This window comes from Coenobita brevimanus, chromosome 100 (genome assembly GCF_032717465.1).
Source record: "Coenobita brevimanus isolate Jiangsu-jjx chromosome 100, ASM3271746v2, whole genome shotgun sequence".
Lineage (NCBI taxonomy): Eukaryota > Metazoa > Arthropoda > Malacostraca > Decapoda > Coenobitidae > Coenobita > Coenobita brevimanus.
In genome coordinates, this window is record NC_137053.1 from 38,700,628 (window position 1) to 38,725,727 (window position 25,100).

General features: G+C 42.2%; 1 protein-coding gene across 1 annotated transcript in view; it reads right to left on the reverse strand.

Moving 5' to 3' along the window:
* nonC (serine/threonine-protein kinase Smg1) overlaps positions 1–25,100 on the reverse strand; it is a 1,312,439-nt gene that overhangs the window by 1,204,357 nt on the left and 82,982 nt on the right. The window contains exon 4 of the mRNA XM_080284159.1: positions 7,387–7,507. Within this exon, the coding sequence (XP_080140285.1) occupies positions 7,387–7,507 (121 nt within the window). The remainder of the gene's footprint in view (positions 1–7,386; positions 7,508–25,100) is intronic.

A 25,100-nucleotide genomic window follows, 5' to 3' on the forward strand; every position in this document is an offset into this window, starting at 1 on the left:
TATGAGGTCAGTGACTAATCTCACTCTTATATCGCCTGAGGCCTTCAACATTTCGGCAGTCACCCCAGACACACCTGCTGCCTTCCCCACCTTCATCCTGCCTATTGCCTCACTCACAGGAGCAGCATCAATCAAAGGCCAAGGGCCAGACACTGGATCTGCTGGCTCCAAACCTTCCCTGTCCCAGTCAAACTCCTCATTCAACAACCGGTTATAATGCTCTCTCCATGAATCTTTAATATCCTCACTGTTCACCAATACCCTTCCTTCATTATTCTTCACACACTGCTCACCTATAATATCCCGATTATCCCTCTTCACCTGACCTGCCACCCTAAATATCATATTTTTCCTTTCCCCATGATTTAGGTTATCAAGTAATAGTCTCTGTGACTCAAACTTTGCCCTGTATACCACTCTTCTAGCCCTCCGCTTGGCAGCCAAATATTCCTCTTCGTTACCACTCTTCTTCCATTCCCGGAAAAGCCTTATTTTCTCCTTAACTGCAGCTTCTACACCCTCATCCCACCAACAACTTACTTTATGTCTTGGTGGGCCTCTTGTCCAACCGCATGTTACATCAGTAACTCTCAAGAAATTGTTCTTGAGGGCTCTGTACTGTTCATTAACGCCTCTATCTACAGCTCCCTGTTCAGCCACCACTCTCCTCAACTTGCCATAGAAGGCATGCCTTACAACTTGGTTTTTCAGCTTCCATATTTTCCTCCTAGGTACGTAAGTCCTCTTTTTCATCACCTGTTCTTTGTAAAATATTTTCATGGACACTGCCTAGACCCGGATGTTGTCGGAAGAGTTCCTCCCGGCCGTGTTGCCAATTGTCATACTCTCCAGTGTTCAACCCATCTCAGCCATACCATCACAACCAGCTTGAATTGGGCATATTGCAGTAAAACCACAGTGTCCCAGTGTAATAACAAAGTGAGTGTAATGGCCAGGTGTTCGGACTGGCATGGAATCTTCCATGACTGGCCTCAACTCTCAGGACATCCATATGGACCTCGTCCCTGCCGCCGGAGAAGTCAATGCCCCTAGTAAGAAGGAGAGGATGGCCTCCACCGCTAGTGACGAGGGAGGTGCCCCGGAAAAGTGGATACGGCCTTCCTCCCCAGTTGGCAATGTCACCAGCGAACCAAGGAGCCTCATAGCAAGGTTGGCTGACAATACCCCATTTTTTTTAAATCCCCGCAGGTTGTTGGACACCATCAACAAGTCTTCATGGGGTAAGTATTGTACAGAGGGGTCACTGAGAGTTTTGGGTAAAGGGTCAGAAATTAGGTTCTGTGTTTCTGCAGATGATTTGACCAAAATGACTGTACCACCTGAGTCCCTCACCCAGCTGGGGGACTGGCCAGTAAGGTGTTGGTTGGTTTCCTCACCTTCTAGTGGCGAGTTCTCATATGGGAAAATTGGGCCTATTGCTCCTGATGTTACGGAGAAGGAACTTTTATGTAATCTTCGCTGCCTCGGCAATCGTTTCTCCCAGCTAGTGGAAGTTACTCGCTTCATGGTCTGCCCTCCTGGTTGTGAAGCCACAGTGGCAGCCAGGGTGGTACAGCTCAAATTCAGGGGCCCCCTGCCGGTACAGGTCATATTTGGCCACTTGTGTTACTCTGTAGGGACTTACAGTTTTCCCATCCTGGGGTGCTATGTGTGCCATTGATTTGAGCATGGCACAATATCATGTAAAAACAAAGTACGATGCTCTCGTTGCAGCAAGTTCCACCCGTGCAAATCCCAATCAGGTGGTCAATGCACCAATGACCCCAACTGCTTCTTCTGCGGTGGCGCACACCAAGCTGTCTCCTGCACGTGCCCAGTCTACCAGCAGGCACTTGCTATCCATGATGTTGTTAGAGCTGATCTGTCGACCCTGTCGGATGTCAACACCCATTTATGTGCCCTCAATCCATCCGGATGCACTCCTCCCAGCTCTAACCCCTCGACAATACATACAACTTCCAGTCGGATTTCCCGGCCTGTTCATGAGGGTCTAACGTACACAACAGTGGTTAGCAACCGCTTTTCAGCACTGGAAGATCTTGCCAGAACATCTGGTGGTGAATCTGCAATTGAACCAAGTGAAGAGGAGCAAACGGTTGCTGTGTCCTCCCACCCAACCTCCCAATTTGCGGTGCTGCTCCACCCTGTCCCTTCACCCAAGTCCCATCGACAGCATCCCTACCCAGCTCGGACCTCTTTCCCACATGCTGCACAAGACTCAGTAGCTCCTTCCATCCAGCCTGGTGTAAAGTCAGCCAGTTCCACCCCTTCAGTGGTCACAACTCCTGCCTCAGTTTCAAACATATCACACGCTGCCTCCCTCAGTTCTCCTGAGACGGGCTCCACACCTGGTGAATCTCCTGCTCCTCCACGTCAACCTGTACCAAGGACAGCCTCCCACACTTTCCCATATGCCAACTCTACAGGTGCCCATTCTACAGGATTCTTTGTGGACCTTCTGCTAACAGCCCTGTCCATGTACAAGAATGGACAGTCATATATAGACATATGTGTCAGCCTCCTGCCCTAGTTTCTCTCTCTATTATCACCCTGGTGATGGCTCTTTCACCTCTACATAGATTCCTCCTCTGGAATGCCAGGTTGCTTCTTCGGAAAACTTCCGATTTCAAGCAAACAATAGTGGACCTCATTCAAGACGTTATTGGTCTGTGTGAGACTTGGCTGTCTCCACATCTCCATCTGTCTCTCTGGGGTTTTACTGTATATCGGGGTGAACGTCAGGGTGTCAGAGGTGGTCTGGCTGTCACAGTCAGGATGAACATGCCTAGCTCGGTTCTGCCACTGACCCAGCCCCCTCGAGGGGTGTTGGAAGTTCTTGTGGTCTGCCTATCCCTCGTGAAGGGATGGATCACTGTGGCAGTTTGCTACAACCCACACAAGGACATAGGCCTGGAAGAACTCTGGGCCTATCAAGACCAGCTCCCTTCACCTTGCCTCCTCCTTGGTGATTTTAATACCAGACACTCCCATTGGGATTCTCTCTTGGTCCAGGGTTCTGTCAGTAGGTCGGGAACTTTCCTTTTCCAGTTTCTACAGGAAAGTGATCGCTTCACCGTGCTCACCCCATTGGGGTTACAGACCCGTACTGCCCTGCACTCAGGCCTGATTCCACACTTGACCTATCCTGTTTTTGGAGGCTCAGCCATCTGGACTCACTTATTTGGGGTCCAACCACCTTTTTTTTTTTTTTTTTTTTTTTTTTTTTTCCTGGACTCACTTACATTTGGGGTTCGACCACCTTTTTATTTTTTATATATATTTTTTTTTTGATAATTAGTGGTAGGTGGTGGCGACCATCATCCACTCACTTGATGTAGTGCTGCCTACTTCTTCCTTAGCCTTTATCATTCTTTTTCTGTGCCTGCCCTCCTCTCTTCCTATTTCTCCCATCTTTCCTGTCACTTCTTATTGCTTTTCTTTCCATTGCAGGTGGCTTTACATTGAGTGACAAGCCAAATGGTTTCCTGTAAGCCAAGAAACCATTTACAACGCTGGATGGTAACCATATAACCAAACCATACGTGCTCCCTACGTGTCATCAAGTGGGTTGGTGGAGGGTTAGTGCCCCTCCCTGTAAAACAAATAACTCAGAGTCAAATGGCCACCCCTTATGGGATTATGGTGTCTGGCAATAGATAGATAGATAGATATTTCTGATAATGAATAGAGGAAGGATAAACAAAAGAAGAAAAATAAGTCCATGTGCCTACAGGCATCCTTCATTCATAAAATACTTATAACAATTGGATTTAAATTCGAGAGGATTAAATGTATGTGGGAAGCAACTCCCAGGAAGTGAATTCTAGAGAGTAGTAGTTCTGGGGATAAATGAATTTTGATAAGCAGAGGTTCTGCATTGTGGGGGAGAGAGTGTGAGTTCATGGGCGCTCTGAGCTGCCCGAGTATTTCGGGAGAAAATATGAAGGGGAGGCACAATTGAAGCCAGTTCGTCAGAGCACTTACGGTACAAATATCGATAAAATAATGCTAAAGAAGAAACATCTCTACGTACTGATAATGGAGGAAGATCCTGCGTTACGGCAGGATTATTGATTAATTTAATGGCTTTATTTTGAATTTTGACCAACTGCCTCAGTGCAACCGCTCCACATCCACTCCACAGTGGTGAACAGTATTCGATCTGAGAACACACATAACTTGTATATTGTGGCCATCTGCTCGTCAGTGAAGAACCCATGAAATCTGTACATAAGTCCCAATTTTTTGGAAGCATTTTTAGCAAGGGATTTAACATAAGCTGTCCAGCTTAGGCTGGGGTTTAGAGTAACACCTAGGATTTGTAATGAAGACTTTCAAGAGGCTTAATGGCAATCCTTGGTGATTAAAATTTTTATGGGGAGTTTTAGGGGGCAAAACTGATCGGTTAGGTTAGAATGAAGTAGCTTTGCACTGATGTGTCCAGTCGGTGAGGTCGTATGTAAATACACTGTCTTCGGTGTCTTAGGGCAGATGTATTTGTAATAATATATCTTTAAATACATTTTTCGTGAAAAATATGAGGCTCCTAGAACCTAACCCCCTATTTTACATGTAAATATATGTCATGTTTTAGCATGAAATTGATTTTGCACTAGGCTCTGCATACCCTATCTCGAGCTGTATGAAGCCACTACTGTATCATCTCACCCAACTGTTCTTCATTAACTTTATTAAATCCTGAAACACTTCTTGCTGCTTCTGCCACTTCTTTCATGGGCTGTTTCTTCTGCTGATGCTGTGTCTGTGCATTTGTGTCACCGTTGACACCGTCCGTGATGAGGTATGGGAGAAGTGGTGCCCACCCATGCTTAATGGTAGAATTATTAATTTTATGCAAGGCATCTACCATAAAGCTGACAGCCTGTCTGATATCAAAACGCTTCCAGAACGTTTGACGGTATTACAGAATACAGTTACAGTATATTTTTATTACAAACAACTCACCAAATGTGAGATTTCTGTCGCCAAATTAGAGTTTGTGTACAATCCCATCCTATCGTCAAAAGTGAATTCACCAAATAAAAACTCGCCAAGTGAAAGTTCACTGTATTGTACAGTACTATATGTGCTGTATCAATACCATATTTAATTTCACGCTTAATTTCAATCTTTTACTCATGGGTAATATTGTAGGAAATTTCTTAAGATGGAGGGTCGAGAAGGACTGTAACACATCATTCAGCTACACTACACACCGAATCGATAGCCGATTGGGGTACCATGCAATATCCAGCGTGGGGTTGGCTGAATTATACTGGATAATTGAGAGTTCTCTGTACTTTTAAGTAAAAATGCTGTTCAACTTACGGCTAATGGCTGGTTGAGCAATATTTTACATACTTTTAAAAACAATACATATGCTTCATTTCATTATCTGAGCGGTGGCAGAACCGGTAGAGAGGCAGCCTGCAGTTCTAATGGACCCAGGTTCAAATCCCGGTTGGGGCAGGGAATAGTTTAAGAATTCTAATTTAATAAAAAGCAGACTTTTCTGATCCACCACATGAACCGCCGACACGTGATAAAAGTATCCCCGCTAATACCTGTACACCAGTCCTGTATAAGACAGCCGTATTCAACATGGATAGTGGGTTTTAGCGCAGAAGTGGTGACATGTGGAGATGTAGGAGGACTACTGGGTCCCAAGGAGGACTCCTGGGACTTGGGAACAGGCCCTGAAGCCTTTGCCCAGAGTTGGACACATTTAAAAAAAAAAAAAGTTTACATATGTTATTTATTTTATATACTGTACTCTATCATTAATTGCCAAGATTTCGTTTACTCTTTAGAAGATAAAAGTGCCATGTGTTTATGTCTAATGACCGGTACATGTTACATACATCAGGGTAGCTCAAAAACTATGTGCTTTATTTCATGTTTTCTACTGCTTGGCCAATGGGAAAAAAAAAAAACTTGCAATAGAAAAAAAAATAAAATAAAACGTCATGAAGCTATACCTATTTTTCTTCAAATTCACAGGGAAACTTTCTCTTTCAAAGAATAGCAACAGAAAAAGTAATAATAATTCTCTTGTTAACAGTAACACAGCTTTAGTATATTTACTTATGGTGAGGAATGTATGTAGAGTACAGACAATGGATAGAATACAACATAATGTGATTTGTGAAAGACGTGGAGTAAGGAAGTCTGTGGACACCAGAATCGAAGAGAGTGTATTGAGATGGTATGGTCATGTGGAGAAAATGGCTAACCATACAGTGGTGAAAAAGGTATACCTGAGCGAATTTGAAGGAGGAACGAGGCAAGGTAGGCCAAGAAGGTGGAGGGATATGGTGGATGAGTGTGTCAAGAAGAGAGGTATGGAGGTCGGTGAGGATAGGGGACCGACAAGAGATCACGCTGGCTGGATGAATGTTGTGAGATGAAGTGCATGATCAGGGATTTGGCACCCCATTTTAACATGACAGCATCCGGATTGACTCTATCGGATAAGTTTATGTGAAGCTACAGAAGGTGGTAAAGTTTTTGGTACATCAGATAGAGCCTGGATTCTCGGGGCTTGAATGATGAATGAATGGAAGCATGGCCCATTGAATTGGGCACTTTGGGCTGTCTGGATGTTACTACTTCTCACCCTGCCCTAGGGTGGGAAAGGAGGTCCAGATGATGATCATGATGATAGAACAACTTAACATGAACACCTATGGAGATGGCATCCAGTCAAGATGGCATCCAGTCAAAGTGATGACCTGTGGATACTTACAATTTATACTGTAGCTGGAAAAATGGCACTATATAAAGACTGTAATCCATGGACACATGAAAACTGTGGCTGGTAAAAAACCATGCCTGGAAAGGGATTACCGTATAGTCTCATTAAATTTCATAATGTGCCTTGATATGTCTAGTGTGCTGAAGTGTTGTTCTATTTCTTCGGTGAATTTTGTCTAGTCTGCTTTCTTGCAGCTTGTGGAACTGTGTGCTTGCACTGGTCTGGAGTCCATTCCTATGGTGATTATGATACAGTGGTGATCTGAAGGGAAGTATGGGTTTTATCTGCCAGGTGATGGTGAGTGAATATGTGGACGAACAAAATGTGATGTCTAGGGAAGAGGGGGGAGTGGTGTGCTTGGCGTGGAATGTAGGTGTATTGTGAGGTATCACCAAGAAAGTATATGTTGTTGAGATGTGGTGCATATGTCACTATTTTGGGGATTACCCACAGATCACTCCATTTAACAATAAACTATGCTAGGTTATGTGAAAAATCATATTACGCTAATTAACCACTTTATAATGGAAGCTATGTTATGTGAGAGTATGCTAAACAGGAAATAACTGTAGCCAGCAACCTGATCTTAGAACTCAACCTTTTATACCTACCTGATTGAGCTGAGATCCATCTGAGTCCAAGTGCAGCATCTCCAGGATACATCTCAACACCAACACCTTCATTTCTGCTGCTCTCCATGACTCCAGGCGGTCTAAAGTTAATTCCACAAACCTGAAATACATTGTGATAAGTGGCCATTACATTTCTTTGTCTCAGTACAGACAGAATTTTATACTACAGTTCATTAGAAAGACTATTTAGAAGACATATTTTTTTAACAGCTCAAACTCTTGCACTCCAGCAGATATCATGTAACATGCACACTTTCCTTGCTCTCTTTTTACCTTAATTCTGTTACATACAGAAACTCCTATATCATCCCAGGCATTCTTGGCTGAACATGTGAAAAGCAAGGGTCACCTGCTCTTCCTTCTGGCTTTAAAGTCTCACATCTTTAAAAAAAAAAAAAAAAAAAAAAAAAAAAAAAAAAAGTTAAAGATACTACTGTATATTGTACTGTACATCATATCACTGCTACAGCAACATGACAATGGATACAGAAGTGTTATTGGCATGTATTAGCAGGGAAAGAATGCAGTTTCTATTATGCTATTTATTTTTTATCAGACCCATTCCCTTTGAGAAAGCAATAAAAATTACCAAAAATCATAAATTTGTCTGGGATATAACTCCTTACTGCCAGGCATCACTGACTGATGACACCAATACACGTGAGCTGAAATAATGAGTGTCACTGATCAAAGCAAAGACAACTGGATTTAATTTTATTTATTTATTTTTTTTTTTTTGCATTCAGGGATAGTGAGACCTGGATAGCAGAGGAAGAGGGCTTTCGAAAGTTCAAACATACAGAAATGACACTGATTAGGTGGATGTGCAGCATGTCCTTGAGTGCTAGGCCTGGGCGGGCTATGTGTACAATGGAAGAGTTGAGATGTAGGATGGGACTGGAGTGCATTGGTGTTGTCATGCAGAGAGGTAGACTGACATAGTTTGGGCATGTGGAGATGATGGGGAGTTGATAATATGGGGAAGAATGTGAGAAGTGTTAATGTTAGTGGTAGGGCTGTGAGAGGTAGACCGAAAAAGACCTGGGACGAGGTCTGAGCACGACTTCAGGAATAAGAGACTGAATAAGGAAGCTGCCAGAGATGGAGCAGCATGGAAAGAATTAGGTGACCAAGGCTGAAACATGCAAGCATGCTGAAGCCTTTAAAAATTAAACGAAGGCAAGAATAATAACTCCTGGTGCCTCGGAGAAGAAAACTAACGAGATATTTAAGACCTTATTTGCTAGGGTTGGTAACTTTAAAAATTTGAACCATGTCAACCAAAAGTTATCCTCATTCAATTCCCCCTAACTGCTCTCACATGTGACACAGATACCTGAAATTAACGACACCCTGAAGCTAAATTGTTTTCGTTTTCGTTTTTGAAGGCTCCAACATGATTGCATGTAGGTCACCTAATGGCGGCTCTCCATGCAGCACGATCTATTGCAGCCTCCCTGTTCAGTCCCTTAACCCTGAGGTCACACTTAACCCTTTAACCGCCGGGCGTCACTTTTGTGACGCTTGGGAGAAAGGGATCATACCGCGGGGCTTCACATTTGTGATTCTGTTATTTTGAATTTGCCCGGGCTTTCAAGTGGTGGCTTGTATCATCTATCAGTACTACCAGTGTCCAGCTATACTCAGTTCTCCTAAAGTCACCTGTACTCCCATCCACTGTTGACAATTTAGCCATTTTTCTCCTATCCTTGACTCCCCCCCTCCTTACCTCCCCTCCCACCTGACCAGCTGTGCTGCGCTACACAAATGCTGGATGGATTTTTCCATTCATTTTATCCATTGAAATGTGCCCTTTGCCCTATTCTTATACAAAATAATATATAAAAGAAAGAGAAAAGGTAATTGATACTGCCATACATCTGGAATGGGCTAATTATCACATGACAACACCTCACGTGCACTCGTTCGCTAATTTTCTCTGTTTATTTCCCCTTGAAATATCCCGTATGACTTGTTCTCATAATAAAAATTTATATAAGAAAGGAAGAGAGAAGCCTAAGTGATATTTCCATTCACCTAGAACTACGTAATTTATTATGTATTGTCTAGATTTCCTGCCCATCATTTCATAGAGTACATATTAGCAGCTGTCACCACGCTGACATTGGCAGCCCTTCACTGCCCTTAGGCAACAGGATTCAGTTTACTGTCGTCTTTCAAGGAGAAACCACATCGGATTCGGGTCTGTCCAATTCCACGGCTTTTTAGCCCTATGCAAAGGGCCCTGTGACCTCTACCCTTACTAAACCTTGTGTGGAAAGGGGTAAAGGGCTAAGTGACTGCTGTGGAACATGAACTGGCTAATTTATCAATGATAATGATGGACAGTGACTATGATCTTTCTGGTGACTCTAAAACAGTGCAAGTGGAAATGTAAATACAGTAATGTGTAAACAGCAAGTGAAAGCAATGAATGTAAATATACCTGAACAGTGGAAAATAGTTTTATAAGTTACTGCAAGTGACAGTGCATAACACTGTGTAAATAAAATAGAAATGTAAATAATGTAAATAAAATACAGAATGTAAACAGGAATGTAAATAAGTAGTAATATAAGAATACGAGTATATATACTAGGAGTAATGAAAGTGAAAATTTCACTCTAGCACGTATGAATACTGGGAGTTATGAAAGTGAAAGTGACAGATTCGTTCTCCACGCTAGTATACAGGATAAGAAAGTGAATGTTACGTATTTTACTGAAAGAGAAATTGAATGCCTACAGTGACAATAAAGTACTGTTACTGAAGGAAACTTATGGATAAAGGCTGCAGATATATATAAGTGTTATATAGTAATAGGAATATAAAGTGTGAGTGTTTTTATGAATAATAAATGACAGAATACCAGCGGGGAACGAGCGCAAGTGGGAAACTCGTATGCACTCGTAATTTTCATTGCTTTCACAGTGTTTTTTTTTTGGAGTATGGATTCCAAACTGTTTGAAAATCATAGAACACTGTTTCTAGTGATAATATCAGGCTGTGGTAATCATATGACGGGGTGTCGGGAAGTGTAAAGTGGAAACTTCGTTACCCAACTTCAGAAGTCTCCACAAGTCCTATGGTACTCGCCGGGCTCAACAAACATCCCAGGAGAAAGCTGAAGGTATGTGCCATATGCATATGTAATTATAATATTCTAGGACTAATAACTGATTTTTGGAAAATATTTTTACAAAGTCTGTCAGAGCGCAAATATCCTCGCGGGACACGCAAGGAGCACCAAAACAACCCCGTGGTTTAGGGGTTAATGACGTTGTCCCAAGTCTTTCTTAGTCTACCCCTCACAACCCCACCCCCAATATTAACACTTCACACCTTCTGCACCCAATTATCATCCCCCCATCCTCTCCACATGTCCAAACCATCTCAATCTACCTCTCCTCATCACAACACCAATACACTCCAGTCCCATCCTACCCCTCAACTCTTCCATCGTAAACCCAGCCTTGCATGCAGGGATGCACTGCACATTCACCTTATCATTGTCATTTCTGTACGTCTGAACCTGCCAATATCCTCCTCCTCTACTGCTCAGGTCTCACTACCATACAGCATTACACTCCTAACACAAGCTGCATACAAAGACTCCTTAGCATGTAGGGATAGTCCTCTCAACGTCAGGAGAAGCAACAGCTCCCTGAACTTCTTCCAACCACTTCTCACCCTAGCCACAATGCTAGCTCCAGCCCCACCTCCAGCACACAACATGTCTCCTAAATAACAAAACTCTTCCACACACTCAAGAGACTCACCAGCAAGTTCAATCCTTTCATGCCTGACAATCTCCACCTGCTCTCCCTGACATGCCACACATATAAAATCAGCATTATCTAGCAGTCTGCCTCTGATACCACTACATCTCTTGTGCACCCATTTATCAAACACTACACAAGATGGAATTACTTCCCACGCCCTCGTGGCAAACTGCACACGGTCACTCTCCCTCATCTTTGACAGTATCGCCACCAACCCTACATATCATCACTTTTGTTTTATCTGCATTTACCCTTAAGCCCTTGTGCCCCATACCATCTCTCCACTTCCTAAATCTTTCCTCCGCCTCCCTTTCGTTCTCTGCAATCAACACCAAATCATCAGCATACAACATCTCCCACAGGAGTCCGTCGCTGATGTCACATAAGAGGGCCTCAAGAACCATAATAAACAACATGGGACTCAAAATTGACCCCTGATGCACACCACCGTTTCTTGGAAAACTCATCACTCAAATCTCCATTCACTCTTACCTCGGTGCGAGCTCCCATATACATGGCCATAACCATCCTAACCAACCACTCCTCCAAGCCAAGCTTTCTCATTGCCCACTTCACCACTTCTCTAGGGACTCTGTCAAAGGCCTTTTCCAAATCAATAAAAACAAATGTTAGTACCAATATCAAAGTAAAAACTTTAATGCAAGCATTGTTGTTGATCAACCACAGTCTGTCTGGCCAAGCAGACCTATCAACCACAGGTCACCAACTGCTCTTGCAGGGCTGTCCTATGTAGTGAACTGACGTTCCCCAGCAGTTGACATTGCCTCACTACACTGCAGCACAGAGAAACGTGTGGAGGTTTGTTTTTTTGCATGGTTTCCTTGGTTAGGAATTATTTTGGATATTCCTATATGTTTTTTGATGTCTCAATATAGCAGAATGATGGGAAAACACTGCCAAAATTTGGAGGGATACTATACATATTAAAAAGTTTTATTATTATCATTATTATTTTTGCATGGTTTTCCTGGTATTTAGCATTACTTTGAATATTCCTATGTGTTTTGATGTCTAAATAAAGCATAATGATCAGAAAATACTGTCAAAATTAGGAGGGGTACTGTACTTACAGTAGTACACAGGTAGGGTGGTTTCTGGTTTTCACTGTTTTTTTCTATGGTTTTCTTGATGTTTAAAATTATTCTGGAAATTCCTATGTGTGTTCTGACGTCTAAATATGCCTGAATTACTGAAAAACATTCCCAAAATTAGGAGGGGTACTATACATACAGTAGTGTACTGGTAGGGTGGTTTTCTGTTTTCAATTTTTTTTTTTTTTTTTCAAAGTTTTCTTGGTCTTCAAAATCATTTTGGATAATCCTATGTATGTTTTGATGTCTAAATATGCCTGAATAACCAGAAAACACTGCCAAGGTAAGAAGAGGTACTGTACAAAGAGGTTAGGTATAGGTTGGAGGTTGGGTATAGGAAGGGTCTGGGTATAGTAGGGGGGATATTGTTCATTATCCGGACATTGCCACTACCCGGACGTGCCTTTGGTGCTATCACATCGGATAATTGAGGAACTATTGTATATACAGCAAGCACTCACATAATGCAGGAATGTTGTACCCAGAAGGTCCAGTTTTATTTGAAATTTGCATTATAGGGCCATATGTTTACATGATAAAGGGTTTCATTGTACCCAAGCCAGCCACAAGTTCACCTTCAGGGGCAATTTCAAGGTTATATTTCCAGGATATTTACCTAATAAAAACTTCAATACATACAAACAGACGACGACCTTGAATGGAAGAGGTTGTGGACATGCTGGGGGGATATGGAGTGGGACTCCATGGCCAAAGAAAAAGAGCAAACATCACACAGAGAACATGTGTAGCCAGAGTGTGGGTAGAGGGTAGGCTCAACTGGGGCAGGAATGCTCAGTGGACCGTGATGACACCCCACGCAGACACATAACGGTCATACGTCATAGGCCGATGCAACCCGCGCTATGACTATCACTGGCAACGTTATATGTTCCGTTCATTTTGAGATGCCTCGACACACTGCATTTGAAAGACTGGAGATCACAGGAAGTAGGAAATACAGACAGAGGGAGACAGTTCCAAAGTTGACCTGTTGCATAAATGAAGCACTGGTAATAACGGTTAACTCTTGCATTAAAGAGTTGGACAGAAAAGGGATGAGAGTTTGTTGCTAGATTGGTGCTACCCACCCGTCATAAAGGTGGAGGGATGAAAGCAGATAGTTCAGAGGAGCAGTGACCATTAAAGTAGCGACAGAAGAGAGATAAAGGGGCAACAGTGCAGCAAAGTGACAAGAGGTTGAAGCGAGCCAGTAAGAGAAGGGGAGTTAACCCGCCCCGTCCCGACCGATTTTCCACCACTGACTCTCCCCAATCCCGATCAATTTTGGAAAAAAAATTTTTTTAGCTGAAACCTCTGCTTTTGGTGAGAAACATCGAAAATTCATAGAGAAATTGCTCACCTGAGGTTTAAAATACTCGATACAGGTTGCAGTACTCCTTACCTTACTGGGTTTTCTATCAGGCTGGTTCCAAAGAAAACAAGTTCTATGGGAGGGTAACTATTCCACACCATTCATAAACAGTATTTATTTATTTGGTACGAATTTATATGTAGTACGAGAGTGTATTTGTTTTCAAACAGTAATAAAGGCAATATAAGCATTGTTTCACTCACTAACACATCAACATACCTGACCTTTTTTGGTGACATTACCTGATCATCATTTCTGATTGTTTCTTCCTCTAATGCTACGTAAACTTTGTCCTCCACATTGTCATCGATTGGGGAATCACTCTGGGGGGGGGGGAGGTCATGCAGGGTAAGGCATTGTTCCTGCCTGGCATCTTGTAGAGGAAAGTGTACCAAAAATCACACGTGAAAATTGAAAATTGTGCAAATTATGAACCTTGCAATTGCGCGACGTACCAGTACGTCAACGGGTCAAGCTGTGACAAAACGTTGCGACACACCCATACGTCAACGGGACGCCTCGGGTTAATGAGACGAAAAGCCTCTGACTCCATCCTATTGAGAAGAGCTGTACGTAGGAAGCCTCCCCACACCAGAGTTGTACTCCACACAGGGGCAAATAAAACCCGAGTACAAAGTCAACAACTGTGCAGGCGTAAAGACGGTACGGAGTCAGCTTAGCAGACCTAATCTCTTGGAAGCAGATCTATCCAAGATAAATCCTAAGCATGTTCAAGGATGTTGCAGGATTGAGTTGGATATTATTAAACATTTGGGAAAGGCTGTGGCTGAATCGGGTAGAGAGGCGACGTGCAGTCCTGATGGACCCAGGTTCGAATCCTGGCTGGGGCAGGGAACAGTTTAAGGAGTTGAATTTCATAAAAAGAGACTTTCCTGATCTACCAGATGACCCGCCGACATGTCATAAAAGTACCCCCACTAATACCAACACAGTGAGTCCTTGATATACGAAAGGGATAGCGACCAAAAATACCTTTCGTAACTCGAAATTTCGTATATTGGATCGATTTTCCCCACTGAAATACACATAAATGGGGGGATGCGTCCCAGGACCCACTCGGACCCCCACCTAAACTTCACCCCCCCCCTATTAAGAAGTAACAAATACCTGTATACAATTGTAGAGAAGGTGGCCATATTCTTGTACATCTCCTTTTACTTCGTCACAGTTCCAATGGTGGAAACAGCAAGGCCTAAAGCACGCCCAATCTCCAAGACTCCCTGTCTCTCCTCATGGGGTCTTATAATTTCCAATTTCCTTTTCAGAATTAGAGTACGGTGCTACTGCTGCTTTGCAGTGGGCTCCCCCAATGCTGGAGATGATGCAGGGCGCTTGGGAGGCATGGCGAAACAATACGAAAAGGTGAAAGGCTGTGAAAATATCCTCACGTACAGCGAGGATGTGAGGAGAGGAAGGATGTGGACTCAACTGAGAAACGCGCGAAAATTTGTTTACCAGAGAAGGGTTAGTTCATTTTCTCTCGGCAAGCGAGTGCGGCACTATGCACCGTGCCCATTTTGAATTTTTCATACCGTATTCCATTAACCCATTCGTAGTTGCCGGCCTTGAACAACACTTCACTGTTTCGGTGTGAATGACTGAGTTAAGGCATTATAAAAAACTGCAAACAATTACAGGAGGGGAACGAAGATCATTGGTGTGTGTACTTGACCCTACTCTACCATCCCATCAATCAGGCGTTCTCTTCACTCCACGCCTATGTTTAAATGCTTATGTTACATGCACCCTAATTTTGAGTAAGTTTCTTTCAGCAAGAGAACATAATTTACCACTCTCAAAACAGTCAGAAAAATATAGAAGACAAACTAGAGGAATATAAACTGAATTGGCATGGTCTTTAGGTTGTATGCTTACACGAAAGATTATGGGTTTTACAATTTTAAGAGACGATATGGAACAAAAGTATTTGCTAATCAGAAAACAATTACTCTTTCATCCCACATATTCTCGTAGGTTAGCATTCAGTTCCACATTCTTCGTTGAGTATCACTCTTCCCAATATATTTCGGACCGACTGAGCACAGTTATTTCTGCTCCTTCGAGTTAACTGTACATTTACTGCTCATTCTTTTGTTTGTTCTTATGTGTATGAGTGAAAGAGAGAGGACTGATACAAACAATAATATATTCCATTATCGCTTTCATAGCTGCTGGCCCTGAACAACTCAGTGGCAGTATCATAATCAATGAGGTCTTGCCTAAGTGACGTATTTGCTGCTGCTATAAAGCTCGAATTGGGAAAAGTTTCAATACCATCTCAGCACTTTTGCGGCACCTCGGTTTGGGTTACCATTCCTAGAAGGGTAGTCAAGTCGTACCCCACCTGCTCGTGGTGACCTCACAAACGCCCTGTTCCCCCCCCCCCCAAATTAGGGTGACACAAATGGGGGCGGCGCTACCCTGGTTTATCCCGGGTAGTATTGTATATACGTTATGCTGTTGTTGTCATTTTGTTTTGTTATTTTGTTCTCCCTTACCATGAGTAAACAACACCAGTCCCCTCGCTGCAGTAGGTCTGTAGCAAAAAGTGCACAAGCACTGAAGTGCGCCTACTGCAGCGAGTGGATTCATATAGCTTGTGAAAATCTGGATGCAGGCGACTATCCATTCATGAAGAAGAGCCACCAGCTGGGCTTTCGCTGGCTGTGTACCCAGTGTGTTGCACCAGCAGACGAGGTCTTGGCTGGTGAAGGAAGTAGTACCAAGAAGGAGTTTGAAGATAAAGTTATTGGGCCGATCTTTCAAGCAATCAGAAATGTATCAAATAGACTGGAGGCACTAGAGACCAAGGTCTCATCACCCATGGCGGTCACGCAAGATCAGGCCAAGTCATTTGCGGATGCTGTTCGTGGGTCTCTCGTGGGGGGGGGAAGGATCTGCCTGGGGGCGTGATTGAGATCAGTGCTCATGTCCAGAAAAAAGCCATTCATAGTCAGCATGTACTGAATATCAAGCCAGAGAGTGGCACTGGTGTCCTGACAAATCAGATGGGACCAGAAGACATCAGAGGCATACTTAACTCGGTACCAGTTGATAGCTGCCTTAAGACCAAGGCGGGTGGGCTGATAATGAAATTTCCGCCTTCATCGCTAGCTTCCTTTCTGGTCGTTCTATAGCCGCTGTTGTAGACGGCCATCGTTCTTCTCCTAGATCTATCAACAGTGGTGTTCCTCAGGGCTCTGTCCTATCACCAACTCTCTTCCTTTTATTCATCAATGATCTTCTAAGCTGTACATCTAACTCTGTCCACTCATACGCTGATGACTCCACCCTTCACCTTTCCATTTGGTTCCTGCAACGCCCATCTCAACAGTTACTTCAACAAGCAAGGGTTGAGGCTGTGGCACACCTAATGTCTGATTTGGCTCGTATCTCTGACTGGGGTAAAAATAATATGGTTGTCTTTAATGCATCTAAGACTCAGTTCTTATACCTATCAACCCGACAAAGTCTTCCACAGGTATACCCACTAATGTTTAATAATATTCAGCTTAATCCTGCATCATCCTTGAACATGCTTGGGGTTTCATTTACTCGGGACTTATCTTGGAAAGATCATATTACATCTCTTGTAAAATCTCCTTCCAAGAGATTGGGTGTGCTAAGCCGACTCCGCTCTTTCTTTACCCCTGCGCAATTGTTGACTCTATACAAGGGTTTTATCCGCCCCTGTGTGGAGTACAACTCTCATGTGTGGGGAGGCTCCCCACATACAGCTCTTCTCAATAGGGTGGAGTCAAAGGCTTTTCGTCTCATTAACTCTCCTCCTCTTACTGACTCCCTTCAACCTCTGTCTCTTCGCCGCACTGTTGCATCTTTATCTCTTTTCTATCGCTACTTTAATGGTCACTGCTCCTCTGAACTGTCTGCTTGCATTCCTCCACCTCTACGACGGGCGCGTAGCACCCGTCTGGCAGCAAACTCTCATTCTTTTTCTGTCCAACTCTCTAATGCAAGAGTTAACCGTTGCTCCCAGTCTTTCATTTATGCAACAGGTCAGCTCTGGAACTGTCTCCCTCTGTCTGTATTTCCTGCTGCCTATGATCTCCAGTCTTTCAAACGCAGTGTGTCCAGGCATCTCAAAATGATCGGATCTTGAATTTGGCTCTATATTGTATTTTGTTTTTCTCTTGGAGGGAACTGTTACTGCGGGCTCATGGCCTTTGGTTCCTTCTTCCTCGCATTAAAAAAAAAAAAAAAAAAAAAAAAAAAAAAAAAAAAATGGGGGGGTGCTGACTGATCATTTTGGCTCCGAGGGCACTTTTTGCACATCAGAACCAAAGAAAATGTTGCCTAAAATGACCGTGACAGGCCTTTCCTCTTCCTTGGATGACTCTGATATCATCCCAAATATTCTGAGAAAAAACAATAAAATTAAGATGCTCGTTGATAGAGGTTGTACCCTCAACCTTCTCTTCATAAGGACAAGGAATGACACCAAAACTGCTGTCTTGAAGATGTTGCCAGAGGTGAGATCCTCCATTGTAGAACAGGGTAATTACATCTACGTGGATCTTCCAAGATGCCGCGCTTTCGATAGATTCTGGGTTACACAGTCATCACTGTCAAGGCTTTGGTCATACATTTGAGAGATGTTCTAGGAAAAGTGATGAACCTAATGCGTCTTTTGTGCTGGAGCCCATAAAGCTAAGGACTGTAGTAATAGAAATTCTCCCAAATGCATCAACTGCTCCTCTTTAAGACATCAAGATGCTAATTCAAAGTCACAGTCGGTTCCCCATTTTGCATCAATAGGGAATGTCCAATTATGATTTCTCATAGGACTAGATTGATTGAAAACACCAATTTTGACCATTCAAAAAACTGACTACGTCCCTCTTGAACCAGTTAGGGATGGGTCTTTTAAATATTCGTTCTACCCGTAATAAGCTAAATCAGCACGAGCTTGACATTTTGTGCTTGACTGAAGCCTGGTTGTATGAGTCTGATATCGATATTATTCGTAATGCTTTGCCTAAGACACATTCTATTATTAGTATTCCCAGGCCTGCTGCTGACTATCCGGGAGGAGGCGTAGCACTCATCTACTCGGCAGCATTTGCAAACGTTTCTCTCATGGGCTCAGACCTGACCCCATCTTCATTTGAATTTATGGAAGTATTAATAAATTTCCATCAGAATACCATTAGAATTGCAATTGTGTATCGACCAGGTCATCCGGGCAGATATCGAGGTTTTATGGAGGAGTTTGGGCAGTTTCTTGAAGTGTTTTCTCTTAAACCTGGAGGACTTCTTGTTTGTGGTGATTTCAATTATTGGGTTGACAGTCCAGAGTCAAAACCATTTTCTTCAGAATTCCTTGAGTTGATCACCCAGAACAATTTTTTTAATCATGTGAGTAATCCAACTCATGTCTCAGGACATGTCCTTGACTTGGTCTTGTCCCCTGTTGGTTGCAGGGCGCATATCAGATGTGAAGGTTGACTCATTTGACACCCTCATCTCTGATCATGCTCTGATCACTCTTAGTTTTGATGTCCCAAAATCCCCTTCATATAAAAAGGTCATCAGGTTCAGAAATTACAACAATGTTGACCGCCAGTTGATGTGTTTTGAAATTGATCAACGTTTAAACTCCATCGATTCTTCAAGTCTTTCTTCTGGTGAATTGGTTGATATTTACAACAATAAGCTCAAATCAATTTTTGACCATTATTTTCCTGAAGTAGTAAAAACAATCACTGTACGTGATAATTCTCCGCGGTATGGTCCATCCATTAATTCTTTGCGTAGACCGCGTAGAAGGGCAGAATGTGAGTGGCGCTTGCAGGGGACCGAAGTAACTCATTTGCGTTATGTTTTTGCGAGAAGAGCAGTTGTTCACACTGTAAAGCCCAAAAGGCTAGGTATTATCAAAATAAAGTTGATTCATGTGGTGGTGATAAAAAAAAACTGTCTGCAGTTATGAACAACTTGGTTGGTCGGAGGAATGTAATTGTTAAACCAACTTCTGTATCTGATGTCCAATTAACTTCTGATTTTGCTTCATTTTTTACAAGTAAGATATCTCACATAAGAAGTGATTTAGACAGCAGTTCTCCTAGTGATGCGTACTCAGGTGACTTCCAGCCACAGTGCACCGAGGATCATTTGCTTTCAACATTTCATCCACTGGATGTAAACAAAGTCAAATGTTACATCAGAGAACTTAATAAAACATTTTGCTCACTCGATCCGTGTAACATGTCACAACTGCCTCATGAGTATGAGCACACTGCAGACTTTATCTGCAACATAATAAATAGATGCTTCTTAGAATGTAATTTTGTGCAGTCTGAGAAACGTGCTTTGCTTAGGCCCCTAATTAAGAAACCTGGCCTTGATGTCGGGAGCATGATAAATTATCGTCCCGTCTCTAACCTGTCTTTTTTATCAAAGATTATTGAGCAGGCCATATTCGATCAACTCTTACCACTACTGGAACACAACAGAGTTGTTCCTGTTGTTCAATCAGCATAAAGAAAATACCATTCAACTGAAACTGCACTAACAAGGATTCAGAGTGACTTGGTGGCAAACACTTGAAGTGGGATGTCCTCTCTCCTAGTTCTGTTGGATCTGTCCGCAGCTTTTGATACAATAGATCATAAACTATTGTTGGATGATCTGTATTTTTATGGCGTTCGTGAGTGCCCTTTTGCTTCTCAAGTCATATCTGTCGGACAGATCTCTGAGAGTGGTTGTTGATTACGCTAGCTCTGATTCTGCTCCCCTTCTATTTGGAGTCCTTCAAGGATCAGTTTTGGGTCCAATTCTATTTACTATCTACATAAGTAGTTTATCGTCTCTACTTGATGCTCATGATGTGTCCTATCATTTTTATGCTGATGACACCCAGCTCTATGTTAAGATGTCAGATATCAACGATATCTCTAATGTCTGATATTAAGATTTGGATGGCTAAAGGAAACTTAAGCTGAATATGGTAAAACTGAGATCATCATCATCAGAGGAAACAGAAGGGGTGATGACACTGACAATGCCCTGACTTTGAACATTGGCGTGTCACAGCTGCATCCAGTCAGTTCTGTTCAAAATCTGGGTGTTTATTTTAATTCTAAGTTAAATTACAAAGAACATATTAATCAGGTTGTAAGAGGGTGTAACTTGCATATCAGAAATCTGTACTCTGTGAGAAAATTCCTCAATAGACAGTGCCTCATAACACTGGTCCATGCAGTGGTCTTGTCTCGTGTTGATTATTGTAATTCACTGTGGGTTGGTCTTCCAAATAATATACTAACAAAAGTTCAGTCTGTGTTGAACAGGGCGGCACGGCTTATCTTTGGTCTCCCCCCGAGAACCTAAACTACCCCGTTTCTGACTGAGTTGCATTGGTTACCAGTAAAGGCTACAAATGAATTTAAACTGTGTCTTATTACATTCAAGGTTCTTAAGTTTGGTGAACCGAAGTATCTTGCTGAATTGTTAATACTCCCATCGGCACGCCCGGGTGTGATGTTACGCAGTGAAGATGATTCCTTGCGTCTTGATGAGCCAGAAGCCATTCACCAGTCACCTTTCACTGATCGTTCTTTTGCATATAGAGCCCCTAGATTATATAACAGATTGCCATTGTCCATAAGACAACTTTCTACTGTTGAATCCTTTAAGAAACAGCTGAAAGCCTTTCTTTTTTCAAAATGCTATGACCTGGAGAGAGGTACTGTGACGGATGATTATAGGGTTTAATTATTGCAACTTTCATGTACATATCATGTAGCTTGTATTATATACAAGAAATGTCAAAATTCTTGTAATTGTAAAAATAATGTGTTGAGCGCTAGTGAATTCCCAATAGGAAGAACTGGCGCTTTTGAGAAACAAAAGGCCAGATTATTATTATTATTATTATTATTACTGATCCCACATGTTCTTGCAGGTTAGCATCCAGTTCCACACTCTTCATTCGGCATCACTCTTCCCAGCATATTTCAGACCGACTGAGCACAGTTATTTCTGCTCCTTAGAGTTAGTGTACATATACTGCTCATTCTTTTGTTTGTTCTTATGTGTATGAGTGAAAGAGAGAGGACTGATACAAACAATAATGTATTCCATTATCGCCTTCATAACTGCTGGCCCTGAACAGCGCCTTACTGTACTGGTGTCAGTGACATTGAGTTAGGGTGAGCTAAAAAAAAAAAAAAAAAAAATGCAAGCAATTATGGGAAGGGAATGAGGGTCACTGGTGTGTTTACACAACCCTACTCTACCAACTCAAGCAGTCTGGCGTTCATAGTTCACTTCGTCCCAGATGTTTTTGGCCGATGTATACATGCTGATGTAACACTCATCCTAATTTTATTAATTCCTACACGAATCATTGCAAATCACAGGATGGGTTTAGGAGGGGAAAAAAAAAAAAAAAAAACAGGAGTGCCAGATGAGCCTTTTCACATATGTAAGAAAAAGAAATTGATTTTAGAACTTTGAAAATACGGTCCCAAGGCCGACCACGGGAGCATGCAAATATCTGAACCCACAGCCACTGAGGGGGATAGACATACGTTTTACTTTATGCAGTAAAAGCATCTTACCAAATCAGTTCTTCCTGATAGTCTGTTATATTTTTCAGATTATTTCTGGGTTGGTAAATACAGTAAACATTTCTTATTAAATCTGTTTCCCCATCATTTTTAGCTGTTCTGGTGTGACAACTCTTGTTTATTTCGTTAACATAATGGCAGAAAGGACTGTTCTTCCCTAAGTGTTTAACTAAACCTGGCCTAACCGAGCTTATCTGTACCTAATAATTTTAACCTAACCTAACCTCCAGTTGGGAAATTGGGAAACGATATCCACCTTTGAGCACGTTGAGTTTCTTCCACTGCACTGGAAACGATCGTAGGGGAAAGTGACGATAATAACGGGGAGGAAATTTTTCAGCAAAGAAAAATTAATTTGCCAAACTGAAAGTTGTCAGAAAATTACGGAAACAAGCTGGAGGATTATGCATTGAATTGATAAGGTCTTTCTGCTGCTTCATGTGTACAATGAAAGACACAGGTATCTTCCCAAAGTCTGACGAATATAGCGTGGAAAAACGAACCATTTGATACACCCACTAGTAGAAACAGGGTTTTCATTGTACAGTGGAAGCTCGATTATCCAGGCTCGGATTATCCAGCTTTCGGTATATCCGGGCTGTGACCCAATGGTTCAGTGGTATAGTCCATCCATCCATCCATTGCAGAATTATCCGTACGATAGCTCCGGTTTAAACAGGAAGCATCCAGTTTCTAGGGAGAGAGGCATGGATAAACCAGAGAGAGTCTTGCTCACCCTGCCCCCACCCACACCTCCTGCTCACAACTCGATCACAAGGGTGGTAGGATGGAGTTTGGTGAGGCAACTGTTACTCCTGACGTAGCCTAACCTTGCTTAACTACTTAATAATTTAACCTAACCTGACCTAACCTGGGCTCCAGTTGGGAAATTGGGAAATTAAATCCACTTTTGTGTACGATGAGTTTCATCCATTATGCCCGAAGCAATCGTAGGTACGGCTTAAAGAACGTGATAAAAGAGAAAATCTTTCAGCACGAGAAGGTAATTTACTACCCTCAAAATAGAAAAACACAGAAAACAAACTGGAGGAATATGAAGTGAATTGGTGAGGTCTTTAGGCTGTATGCTTAGACGAAAAGTAATGGGTTTCCTAGTTTTAGGGAACGAAATGAAACAAGAATGTCTGCTAATCAGAAAAAAAAAAAATACTCATCTCATGTGTTCTCGTAAGTTAGCATTGAGTTCTGCATTTTTCGTTAGGTATCGCGCCTCCCAACACATTTCAGACCAACAGAGCATTGTTATTTCTTCCTCTTACATTTACTGTTCACTCTTTTGTTCGTTCTTAAGTGTACTGTATGTGTGAAAGAGAGAATTAATACAAACAATAATGCATTCCATTAACCCCACCATAGCTGTCAGCCTCGAACAATGCTTTACTGTACCGGTGTCAGGGATGTTGGGTTAGGGAGAGCTATAAAAAACTGCGAACAATTATGGGAAGGGAACGAAGGTCACTGGTATGTTTTCACGACCCTCCTCTACCATCTCAAACAGTCAGGCGGCATGCCACTTCATCTCAGATGTTTTCGCCGATATGTTTAAATGCTAATGTAACATGCACCCTAATTATGAGTAAGTTTCTTCCAATATGCCGGAAACAAATGTAGGTAAGGCTTAAGGAACGTTATGATAATAAGAAAACAAACTAGAAAAATACAAAAACAAACTAGAGAATATGAACTGAATTGGTAAGGTTATTACGCTGTATGCTTGGACGAAAATTTAAGAGTTTCACAATTATAGGGGACGAAATGGAACAATTATGTTTACTAATAAGAAAAAATACTTTCATCTCAAGTGTTCTTGTAAGGTGGCATTCAGTTCCACATTCATTGTTCGATGTCGCTTCCCAACACATTTCGGACCGACAGAGCATACAGTTATTTCTGCTCCTTACAGTTAAGTGTACATTTATTGCACATTCTTTTGTTCATTCGTGTATGTGTGAAAGAGAGTATTGATACAAACAATAATGTATTCCATTAACCCCTTATGGCTGTTAGCCTTGAACAATGCTTTACTGTACCGGTGTCAGTAACGTTAAGTTAGGGAGAGCCATAAAAACTGCGAACAATTATGGGAAGGGAACCAAGGTCACTGGTATGTTTATACGACCCTACTCTACAATCCCAAACAGCTCGGCGGTCCTTTCATCCCAGATGTTTTCGCCGATATGTTTAAATGCTAAAGTAACATGCACCCTAACTTTATGTTTAAATTCTAATGTAACATGCCCCCTAATTTTCTTTCACGAATCATAACAAATCACAAGATGGGTTTAGGGAGGAGGGGAAAAAGCCAGGTGTACCAGACGAGTCTTTTCACATCTGTAAGAAAAAGAAACTGACTTTATAACTTTGAAAAAATAGTTTCAAGGTCTGCCACGGGAGTACACAATTTTCTGAACTCACGACCACTGAGTATTTGAGGGGGGTAAACATACACTTTGCTGTAAGCAGTAAAAGCACCTTACCAAATCAGTTCATCCTGATAGTCTGTTATATTTTTCTGATTATTTCTGGGTTGGTAAATAAACATTTCTTGTTAAATCTTTCCCCGCTGTTTTTATCTGTTCTGGTGTGACGACTCTTTGATTCGTTAACGTAATGGCAGAAGACACTGTTCTAATCTAAGTGTTTAAACCTGGCCTAACCTAGCTTAACTGCACCTAATAATGTAACCTAACCTAATCTTCAGTTGAGAAGTTGGGAAACGAAGTCCACATTTGAGTACGATGAGTTTCGTCCATTGTGCTGGAAACAATCGTAGGTACAGCTTTAGAACGTGACG